General features: G+C 30.6%; 1 protein-coding gene across 1 annotated transcript; it reads left to right on the top strand.

Moving 5' to 3' along the window:
* Positions 1-221: 221 nt before the first annotated feature.
* Positions 222-1,912, top strand: CABS01_06293 (signal recognition particle protein SRP54; the record flags this gene model as incomplete). Its single annotated transcript, XM_060539659.1, has 2 exons — positions 222-356; positions 404-1,912. The coding sequence occupies 2 exons, from the start codon at positions 222-224 to the stop codon at positions 1,910-1,912; spliced, it is 1,644 nt and encodes a 547-aa protein (XP_060404196.1).
* Positions 1,913-12,602: the final 10,690 nt, after the last annotated feature.

The following is a 12,602-nucleotide window of genomic DNA, read 5'->3' as shown; positions in this document are numbered from 1 at the left end:
TGTCCCGCGGTTGAGGTCACCAACCCCACACTGGGCGCTTCACCAGTCACATCCATGGATTCCGGCGTGGTGGCACTGGACGGCTAGCGCAGCAATCCACATCCCACCCTGAAGCCAAATTCCCAATTGCAACACGTCGTCCTCCCGTTACTCGAGAGCATCGCCAAAAGAACCCCCTTCGAGATACCCCAAGTCGGCTCGGTAGCCGCAAACCGCTCACCATGGTTCTTCAAGATCTCGGTCGTCGCATCAACACGGCCGTCACAAATCTCACCAGAGAGCCCAACCTCGACGAAAAGGTGCGCCGCATTCCTACCCCGCAGAACCATCCGTCGCCGTCGCCACACGATGCCGCCGTGAGATGCATCAGCAGCTGCTAACAAGATCTGTATCCGTGTCGCAGGCTTTCGATGGCATGCTCAAGGAGATTTGCTCCGCCCTTCTCGAAGCCGACGTCAACGTGCGCCTCGTCGGCCAATTGCGAAAATCGATCAAGAGTACCGTTAACTTTAAGGAGCTCCCGCCCGCCGTCAACAAGAAGCGCCTCATTCAAAAGTCCGTTTTCGATGAGCTTGTCAAGCTCGTCGATCCTCATGCCGAACCATTCAAGCCTAAGAAGGGCAAGTCCAACATCATCATGTTTGTCGGTCTGCAGGGTGCCGGTAAAACGACAACATGTACCAAGCTCGCACGTCACTACCAGGCGAGAGGCTTCAAGGCCTGCCTGGTGTGCGCTGATACCTTCCGTGCTGGTGCTTTTGACCAGCTGAAGCAGAACGCGACCAAGGCGAAGATTCCATACTACGGTTCCCTGACAGAGACGGACCCGGCGGTGGTAGCAAGAGACGGTGTCGAAAAGTTCAAGAAGGAGAAGTTCGAGATCATCATCGTGGATACATCAGGTCGTCACAGGCAAGAGGAGGCTCTGTTCCAGGAGATGGTGGACATCCAGACGGCAATCCGACCCGACGAGACGATCATGGTGCTCGACGCATCCATCGGTCAGCAGGCCGAGTCGCAGGCCAAGGCGTTCAAGGAATCAGCAGACTTCGGAGCCATCATCATCACCAAGACGGACGGTCACGCAGCGGGTGGTGGTGCCATTTCCGCCGTCGCAGCAACACATACCCCTATCGTATTCATCGGTACGGGTGAGCACATGCTCGACTTTGAGCGTTTCGCACCACAACAATTCGTACAGAAGCTGCTTGGCATGGGCGACATGGCCGGACTGGTGGAGCACGTGCAAAGTTTGAAGCTCGACCAGAAGGACACGATAAAACACATCACGGAAGGTATCTTTACGGTACGCGACCTGCGGGACCAGCTATCCAATATTATGAAGATGGGTCCATTATCTAAGATGGCGGGCATGATTCCCGGCATGAGCGGTATGATGCAGGGCATGGACGACGAGGAGGGTAGCGCCAAGCTCAAGCGTATGATCTACATTTGCGACTCGATGACGGAGAAGGAGCTTGATTCGGACGGCAAGATGTTTATCGAGCAACCGACGCGGATGACGAGAATCGCTCACGGGTCGGGAACCTCGGTGCGCGAAGTGGAGGACCTGCTGACGCAGCAGCGGATGATGGCGGGCATGGCCAAGAAGATGGGCGGCAACATGAAGAACATGCAGCGCGCGCAGCAGGCCATGGGCGGCGGCAACAAGGCACAGCAGATGGCGGCCATGCAGAAGCGCTTGCAGAGCATGGGCGGCGCCGGAGGTATGGGCGGGGGCGGGATGCCGGACATGGGCAGCCTCATGAAGATGCTCGGCGGCGGAGGCGGCGGTGGCATGCCCGATATGCAGGCCATGATGCAGCAGATGGGTATGGGTGGTATGGGTGGTATGCCGGGCATGGGCGGCGGAATGCCTGGTGCCGGCCGGGGCCGCGGCGGACGTCGTTGATGTAATCTTGTGGGGAGGAGAGATGATGATGTCTAAACCAAAGAAAAAAAGAGTAATCCGTACCAAAAAGATGCTTCGTCGATGATGACAAGCAACTGCGAGTGGGGAGGCATGGATGAAGGCATGATGGATTTATTGGAGTCGCCAGGGGCGGGATCACATTCGGAACCCTCTTATTCATAGGCTTGGCGTTTTGGGAGGAGAAGCACGAAGAGGGTGGAAATACAACAAGACTTCCCAATCTTTTGCCATGTTGATCCAAACCTGCTGCCATAGTGAAATTCAGCGGCTTCCCTTGATTGACGTGATGGTTGCATCTCTGGCTGGTAGGCCTGCCCGCCTTGCTCTCCAGTAGCAGGTGACGAGCGAAAATCACCTTTGGGAAGAAGGATGTGAAGATCTTACGAAGCCGCGCAATGTATTGCTTCACAGTGGAGCCCGCAAGCGTCTCGAGAGATACTTGGCTCAACCAACCACCAACGCACCAGCAATCACCGATGCGCTCCCTGATACTGCTGTGACGGAGAATTTAGACCGGTGGATTCTGTCAATCGATCAACGTGCGTTTGGGTCCATCACCCGCGGCCAGCATAGCGTACCAACGTCACAGTGAACCGGCCGCGTTTGAATCTGTGGCGGTGTGGCGGTGCCGCATTAGCCAGGCGAGCCATGGCAAGACTTTTCCATCGAGATTTGTGGCGCGTGCGGTAGCAAGTAGTGTAGTAGCAAAACGGGAATAATGGGCAGAGAAAACGACAAGCAATTAAGGTAGGGCGAGGATATTCTGCCAGCAGCTCCCGCTATTCTGCCACCAAGTGTGGCTGCGGCAGGCCCTACCTCCGACCACGGAGCCTAGCTACCCATACCTACCCACTTACCTACCTACCTACCCACTTACCTACCTACCTACCCACTTACCTACCTACCTACCTACCTACCTACTTATAACTACTACTTCGTTAACCTCGCTGTTACTACCGCCATTAATTAAAGCTATTCCTAACGTTAATATACTATAAAAAGAGAATAATTACGAAGTTAATAATCCCTTTATTTATTAATATATTATTAATTATAATAATTACGGTTACGTAAAGTATAACTACTTATTTTATAATTAGTACTTCTCTAGCTTATTTAAAGCTAAAGTAGTACTTAACGAGGCTACTTACGAGGCTAGTTTCGTAGTCTAAATTATTTAATATAAGCCCTTTACTAAAGTACTAACTATTATTACTTATTATTATACTTATAGTCCGTATTATAATTAAAAATAATAATACTTTATAAAGTTAACTATTACGGCTAGCTAGTCGTAATAAGTATATTAATAAAAGTTAAGGCTACGAATACTAAGTAAATAGTATTGTAGTTAGGGATAGCTTCCCTAAAGCTATGTTTATAAGTCGTAAAGTAAATAAGGCTTCGGTAATTAATCGTAGTCTTATTAAAAGGGGTTTTTAATAAAAATAGCTAAAAGTAATTATAAGATTTAATATTAAGTTAATTATTAAAGAAGCTATAAGAAGTCTATTTTTAAACCCGGCTTAAATCTATACTATATATAAGTCTCGTTTTTAAATATATCCTTTATAATATTCCTATTTATTATTATTTAACTATTTACTAAACGGTCGTTTATCCTACTTATTTACGATCGTTTGTCTTACTTATTTATAAGCGTTCGTTCTTTATTTTATTATATAATTATAGTTACGTAACTTATTTATAGTTTTTCCATCCCGAGGGGAGTTACTTTAAGTCCGTATTTTTATATATATAGTATAATAGCTACTATAAGTCTTATAGGGCGAGGCCCTGGCCTTATTATATATATTAGGTCGTAATATTAGCTTCTTTTTTTAAAAGTCTAGTCTTCTAAGTTTATAAGTAGGTCGTCTATTCTTAGGTTAAGGAATTATTAAGTATTTTTTAAAATATACTAATATAATATTAGGTCGAATTAAAAAATCGAAATCTTTAATAACTATGTCTCGTTATAAATTATTACGTATTATTCGCTTTTTTAATAAAAGTATAAAAATAATACTTTATTTAAATTATCGTTCATAAGGGGTCCGTTATTTAGTTCTTTTTAATTTCGAGGTTTATAAAACGTATTATTATTTAGGTATTTTATATAATACGTTTATTAATACTATCTATACTTATAAGTATTACGTTTCTATTTATAAGTCTTAGCTAACTAAATATAGTTAATTAGTTAGTAACGGAGTCTAATTATTTTAATCGTAAAGAAAAAGTAGAAAAGTTACGGTTTTAAAAAAGGGTTACGGAGTTATAAAAAAAGGCTAAGGCTTATTAATAAACCTAAGCTAAATTAAATAAGTTATTATCTAAGTTAGAGCGTCTTCGTTTTTAAAAGCGAATAGTATTTAAAAAGAGTCGTATTATATTAGAGGAGTTCCCTAAGGATTTTAAAAATACTTCCTTAGTAGCCCGTAAAATATAGGTTAATAATACTTTTAAAATTATTAATTAGGATGCCGTAATAGCTAGGAGTTCTAAATTTAATTTTAATTTTAATACTCCTCGAGAAATTATTGGGAGTTCTAGAAGTTCGTAATAAGTTTTTATATATTTTTTTTATATCCGTAGTTTTTTTACTTAATAAAGAATTCTCGTATTTTATTCCTAATTCTATAGTTAATAATTCGTTCGACTTCGTACTCTAGTTAGTTTAATTCGATAATAATATAATCTTCTATATATAAACCCTTTAGTATAGGTTTAAGTAGTAAAATATAAAAAATAAGATAGTATTATATCGTATTTAGTAATTTTAATTCGTAATTAATTAATAAGACTTTTTTAATAATTTTAAAAAGTCTAAGTTTTTTATAGTTTAATTTATCGCTTAGTTATTTTATTTTAATATTATAGTAAAGGAAATAGGTACTATTCCCTTTTTTTAAAAATAGTCCTTTAATTTTTAATCTATCCACGTTCTTTTTTATATATTATTATATAAACTCGAGGTTTAGTAAGGCTTACCTATAGATTTTTTTAAATTTACTTACGTCTACTATAGCTTTTATAGCTTATAGTCCTTATTATACTTCTCTATATACTATTAACTAAAATCCGTAATTAAAATAAAATAGAAATTCTCTCGTACTTTCGTTAACTATATTATTATATACGAACTAGGTTATTAATAGAAGTACTACTTAATCGTCCTAGTCGTAGTTTACGTAATAACGGAGGTATGTTTTAAGGATCTAGTTAATCCTTTTTATCTATCTATCGGTTTATAAATAAAATAATATCGATAGTTTATAATCTATACCGAGTTACGAAATTAGGGATTTCTAAAACTTCGAAATAAATAGCTTATCTCTATCTGAGATAATTTCTTTTAGTAAACCGTAGTTTAAAAATATAACCTTAATAAATACGTATACTAAGTCTTTTATAGTACTTAATTCTTTATAAAGAATAAAGTGCGCAAACTTAGTAAGTCGGTCGACTATAACTAAAATACTATCGTACTATACTTTAATAAATAGTTCTCTAAACTTTAGTAGTTTAATAATAAAGTCCTATATAATTAAATACTATGCTTTTATTAATAGTTATAGTAGTTATAGCTCGTTATAAGGTTTATACGGGCTATTCTTACTCTTTTTATAAGTCGCATAATTTTTAATTATTTCTATAATTTTAGTACGTATAGTGGATTTATTATAATATTAGCGAATCCGTTTTTACGTTTTAATAATTCCTTAGTAACCGTATACTAGTATATTATAAATTTTTATAATAAGCTTAGGGGTTATCTTTTTAATCAGGCTAATATTAATCTTTTTAACTATTATAAAAAGCTTCGTAATTAGTATAAGGCTACCGTCCTTTTTTTATTTAAAAATAACTTATATTTTTTTAGGAACTACGACTTCGTAGTCGGGCCTTTTACTAAAAGCGTCTACTCTACTATTTTCTAAACTTTTTTAATAAATAATTCGGAAGTTAAATTCGGATAAGAACTCGCTCTATTTAACTTATCGTTTATTTAGGTTTTTATTTATTATAAAGTTTATAAAATTTTTATAGTTTATATAAACTATAACTTCGTACTTAGTTCTAGATAATTATAATCTCTATTCTCGAAATACTTCGATAATTACTATAAGTTCTTTATTATAAATTTACTAATTTAACTTTGCTCTATAAAATACTTTAGAATAGAAGTAATATAAGTAAAGCTTTTTTTATTTATTTTATTATTTTAAAACTACTCTTATAGCGAAGTTTAAAGCGTTAGTCTCGATTTTAAAAGGTTTTCGAAGGTCTAGGATTATAATAACTAGTTTAAAAACGACTATATTCTTAACTTTAATAAATACTTTTTTATACTTAAGATCCTAAACGAATGGGGTATTTTTTTATATTAAGTTATTAAGAGGTCTAATTATGCTAATATAGTCCTTAAGGAATTGTTAATAGAAATTAATAAATCCTAAAAATCCTTATACGTCCTTAATGTTTTATAGTATAGGCTAGTCCTTAATTATTTCTACTTTTAATATTTATATATAGATCTATCCTAGTATAATAGTATATTTTAAGAAATCTATTTTTTATATATAGAACTTATATTTAGAGAGTTCGGTATATAACTTAGTATCTTAGAGTTTTTAAAATACTATATAAATATGCTTTTTATATATTTTAAAATCGGGGGAGAAGATAAGAATATTATTAATATAGATAATAATAAAGATATTAACGTACTCCCGGAGTACGTAGTTAACTATTATTTAAAAAGTTACCGGAGTATTAGTAAGTCCGAAGGGTATAACGAGGTATTTAAAGAGTCCTTTATAAGTTTAGAATACCGTTTTCTACTCGTCTCTTTTTTTAATTCGAATCTAGTTAAATACTTTTTTAAAATCTATAATAATAAACTAGTTAGCTCCGTAAAATAAATCTCTAAGCTTAGTAATAAATAATAAGGGGTAATAATTCTTTTTTATAATTTCGTTAAGTTTTTTATAGTCGATAATAGGTTTTAATTTCTTACCCTTCTTTAGTATAAAGAATAAAGGGAATTTTATAAGAGAATTTAATAGTCGAATATGTCCTTTTTTAAGCTTCTTATTAATATATTTATTAAGATATTCTTGTTTTTTTTAATTCATTAAGTATATTAAATAGAACCTAGGTTGCGCTCTTTCTTTAAGTTCGATTTTTATATCCTAGCTACTATATTCTAATAATTCTATTTCTTTAGGTTTTATAAATAGTTTTATATATATTTAGTACTCTTTAGGTATAGTTTAGAGTTATTATAATCCTCGATCGTTATTACTACGTGCGAACTTCTTAGAGCTTTTTATTATTTTAATAAAAGCTATATATCGTACTTATTCCCGTTTTTTAGGAGTTATTAAAAATCCGTTTAAACCCTTTTTTTTTTTAGGTCGTTTAATAATTAGATTTTCCTAGAGGACCTAGTTAGTAATTTAATCTATCCGTAAGTTATACTTTCGTAACTATAAGATTCCTAGGATAACGTCGATATTTCTAATTTTTATAATATTATATTATAGTTATTCTAGCTAATTATTAATATATATCGAGAGGTATATAGTCTCTCGATTAATATATCTATAGTTATAGTTAACTCGTTCTCTTTTTACTATTTATAATCAATATAAGTTATTTTTTTATACTTATAGTAGATTAAGTTTATTTATTACTCTTAATAAGATATAGGTTTTTTATACGCTATTATTAATAATAGTATTTAATCCTCGTTCGTAAATATTAAGGTTAATTCGTAAGTATACGTCGTTACGTTATCTAGTTATATATAAGAACTTTTTTTCTATTCTCGCCTTTTATCGTTCTTTTACGATTAGTTTTCTTAGTTTTTTAATATACGCTTCTTTTATTAAGTACCTTACTCGCACAATTCTTATTATTCCCTCTATACCTTAGCTTTCTTAATATAATAAATTTAGTATTAATTATATCTATAGTCTTCCTATTCTATATATTCGCTATTAAAGTATTTTATAAAGAAGTTAGGGTCTAGATTAAATATTACTTAGTTATTATTATCAAAGCTTAGTAATATCTAGCTAAGTAGTTAGTCCTCTATATAAATATCCCTAATAGGTTTATTATTACGTTTTTATAAATAAAAACGGCTATTTTATTTATATACGAGGTATAAGAAGTATTTATTATTTAAGTATTCTACCCAAAACAATTCCTTATAAAAGGGGTCTTTAGGGTTAAATAGAGAATAATCTTTATTTATATAGGGGGTTATTATAATCTTTTTACGTTCTTTAGTTCTATAGAACTAAATAGTTTAGTTATCCTCGAATAAATAAATATATTTATACTATAGTTTATCGTTATCCTCTTTAGAACTAGTATTATTAATACTAAGTAGTACTTTATAATCGATTTCTATCTAAGTATGTTATCGGGTAACGTTACGAGGTTCGTCTAAATTATAAAATAATTTTATTTTATTAAAATAGAAAGAGCTAGTTCTTATTTTAATATCTTCTTTTTTAAAGTTAAAATTAATTTTTCTTTTTTTTATAACTCCGAAGTTAAGAGTTAGTTTTTTAAGTACTTCGATCTTATCTTTACGTACGAGGTCCTTAAGTTATTCCTTAACTTTATAAATAAATTTTTTATTACTATCTACTTTTTATATTATATAAATAGATTTAGTTAGGATTTTATTTAAATCGAGCTCTTTTTTAAACTTAATAAATTATTCTTAGTTTATATAGTTTCGTTACGCTATATAAACGAGGCTACTTATAATTTTTTTAGTATTGGGTCCTCTTTTTTTAAATTTAAGGAGTTACTTTTTTATACTAGCTAGGAGTTTTTATTTAATTCGTTTTTTAAAAAGGTAAAATATATTTTTTATAATAGGGTCCGTCTTAGCTTTCTTTTCTATATTCTTATAAATCTAAGAGAGTATAGTAATATATTTAATATTATTTTTTTTAAAAGTATAGGGTCGGTAAGTAGGTATTTTTACTTCTTTTACTATTACCGCTAGGGTTTTAATAAAAAATAGTATAGTATTATACCCTAATCGTCCGTCGTTCTTAAGTTACTTTAAGTATTATTCTATTTATTTTTTACTATTTTAGTAAGTAAGATAGTTATTATCGTAATAAGCTATTTACGAGAGTTACTTATAGGGGACTTCTTTATTTATAATATTAGCTCGCTTTTTTAAAATAGGTTAGTATTAGATACGCTTAAGTTATTAATAGTTTTTAGCTATATATCCTAGCTTATTATAGTTATAGTACTTAAAGTCTTTTTTTTATTATAGTTCTTTATATTTAGTAATACTAAGGTTTATAGGTCCTCCGTATTATCTGTAAGTAGTGTTTTATTAATTATTATTTTAATTATTACGGGGTTATTAGTTTATTTAAAAACTACGCTAGGGTTATTATTAGTACTTACGTCCTAAGTTAGGTTCTTACTTACGTTCTTTCTTTTCTTTTCTTTTTTTATAGAGTTAGTTATTAAGCTTAATAGCGAGCTCGCTATACTAAAAGAAGTCGTCGGGTTTATTAAGTCGGATTAGTTCGTCCTTAACTTCGTCCTTTAGTCCTTAGTAAAATATAAATATTTTAGTATTATTTATAAGATCTAGCTAAACGCTAAGATATTTAAACTTAGTAAAGTATTCCTTTACTAATTTAGTCTATCGTAGCTATATAAGGTTATGTTTAGCTTATCGTTTTTTATTAGGATCTTAAAATAAGGATTTAAGAGCTTTTTTAAACCCGTTAAAGCTATAATAAATATTACGTACTTTAGTAAAGTATTTATTAAACGTTTTTTTATTAAGGTATTCTTTTTAAATTAGTTTAAACTATTTAAAAGCTCGTCCCTTAAAGAAGCTAGCGGCATATATAACTTTTTTAGTTTTATTAGTAAAATCCCCGTAATAGAAGTTCTAATAGTTCTTAACTTAGATTAGAAATCCCTTAAGGGTTCTTAGGGTATTATTATAAGTAACTAGCGTATTAAGCTTAAGTTTTTATCGTCCTCTTTAAAAAGGAGTAGTAACGATATTAATAGCTTTTTAAAGCGTATTAACTTATTAAGTTAAGTATTTAGCCTCCCTAGTCTTAGTTTTTAAATAGCTTATAGCTTCGTTAAGTATAACTTATATTTAGGTAATATCTTCGTCGTTTTTTTTAAAGCGTTTTTATATAGTAGTATAGATCTCTAAAATAAAGTTAAGTTCTTCCTCGGAATCTTTAGTATTTTTTATTTTTTTATTTAGGCTTTTAAGAGGAGTAGGTCCCTTACCCTTAGGGCTAGTTAAGAAGGTAAATAAAGTTATTTTAAAAAATATCGTTCGTACTATTTAGTTAGTTTTTATAAAATAAACTTACTAAATAGGAGTAATTAAAGTATTATAGCTAGCTAGTTATAATAAGTATATTAATAAAAGTTAAGGTTACGAATACTAAGTAAATAGTATTATAATCGGGGATAGCTTTTTTAAAACTATATTTATAAGTCGTAAAATAAATAAGGCTTCGGTAATTAATCGTAGTTTTATTAAAAAGGGTTCTTAGTAAAAATAGTTAAAAATAATTATAAAATCTAATACTAAGTTAATTATTAAAGAAGCTATAGGAAGTTTATCCTTAAGCCCGGCTTAAATCTATATTATATATAAGTCTTATTTTTAAATATATCCTTTATAATATTTTTATTTATTATTATTTAACTATTTATTAAACGGTTATCCGTCCTACTTATTTACGATTATTTATCTTACTTATTTACGGGCGTCCGTTCTTTATTTTATTATATAATCGTAGTTACGTAACTTATTTATAATTCTTCCGTCCTAAGGGGAGTTACCCTAAGTCCGTACTTTTATATATATAGTATAGTAGCTACTGTAGGTCCTATGGGGCGAGGCCCTAGCCTTATTATGCGTATTAAGTCGTAATATTAACCTATTTAAATAAGTATTATAAATCCTTAACCTTATTTATAAACTACTACTAATAAATTATTATTAACTTTTTAAATAGTAATTAGCTCTTTTATTTTATTATTAATAACTTCCGTAATTATTATAACTACTTATTTAGTAATACTAATACTTTTATACGTTACTACTACGTATTATTATATAGTAAAAAGGACTAAATTATTAACTAATAAAATAAGGGTATTCGATCTATTTAAATCCTTTCGAGCTTATAATTAAAAAATAATAATTATAATAATATTATTATTTATAATATACTTAATATATTAGCTACTTATTACTATAATAAATTAAATAATAGGACCCTTATTGAGTAATTATTTAACTAATTACGTAATTTAATAAAGTACTAGTACCGCTTCTAATATAATAACGCGGGCTATATTACGAGCTTATTTATTATACTTACTACTACAATTTCCCTACTTTAATAATATCTAGATATTTTATTAATAAATTCTATATATAAAACTAACTAATTTAATATACTATTATTTAATATTTATAAAATAACTAATAATAATTATACTTTTTAAATTACGAGCTACTTTTTATTTAATAAAAAAGAAGCTAATTATAGTTAAGCTATTAACTAGTTATTAGTATTATTCCGGGCCTATAAAATTCCCTTTTTATAAGTTACGTATATAAATCGCGAGATTACTTTACTTAATACCTTTAATAATAATACCTAATTTAAAATAGTACTATACGTACTTTATTATTAATACGTTAACCTTAACGTACTAGCTTAGACCTAGCGTTACTTTAGCCCGGTTACGAAAAACGAAATTAGTATAATTATATATAACCTTTACTTTTAATAATTCCTTATAAATTAAAATAATCTCCTCTATAACTAATTAATAGCTATATACTATAACTAATTATTTAAATTTTAAATTATTAAGTACTTTATAATAGTAGTTAATTATATTATTAATACTTAGTTTAAGTTATAATATAAAAAACTTATACTTACTTAGGTTAACTAAATTAAGTACTTCGGTTACTTAACTACGTTAATTATTAAATCCTTATATATAAGTATTAAAATACGAGTTTATTATTATATAAGTAACTTTAAAGCCGTATTTAATAAATTAGTTATTTTTTAAATAAGTTAAGTAGTTATAATTAGTACTTATTAAACCCGTTACTAAGCTAAAATATTAAGTACTATTATAAAATTATTTTAAAAAAAACTATGTTTATATATATACTATAATACCTTTAAATAACCCTTATAAAAACTTAATACGCTAAGTAAATAGCTAAATTTAAGTTTATTAAAAAAGCTATTAAAAAAGTACGTATACTATTTAATTTAAACTACTTATAAGCTACTTTATTATTACGTCCTTTAGTAATATATTAAGAACGGTACCTTAATATTATTAAAAAAGATCTATTTATATTAGTTTTAGTAACGCTTAGAGCCTATTATTAATAATAATACTTTTATCCCCCTATTTAATCCCCTATAAATCCGAAATAAGGGTTACTTATAGGGCTCTATAATAAGTATTATAGTAGTTATAATAAGTAAGTTAAAAAAGCTAGTTATTAATTAAAATACCTCCTTTAAATAAAAGCTCTCTATATTTAAGTATAAAAAAGCTACTAAATACGTAAAAGTAGTACCCGTACTAGCGC

Source organism: Colletotrichum abscissum (assembly GCF_030869225.1).
Source record: "Colletotrichum abscissum strain IMI 504890 chromosome Unknown Scaffold_13.1, whole genome shotgun sequence".
In the NCBI taxonomy this organism is placed as follows: domain Eukaryota; kingdom Fungi; phylum Ascomycota; class Sordariomycetes; order Glomerellales; family Glomerellaceae; genus Colletotrichum; species Colletotrichum abscissum.
Note: the sequence above shows the minus strand (reverse complement) of the source record. Positions and strands in the feature narration are given on the sequence as shown.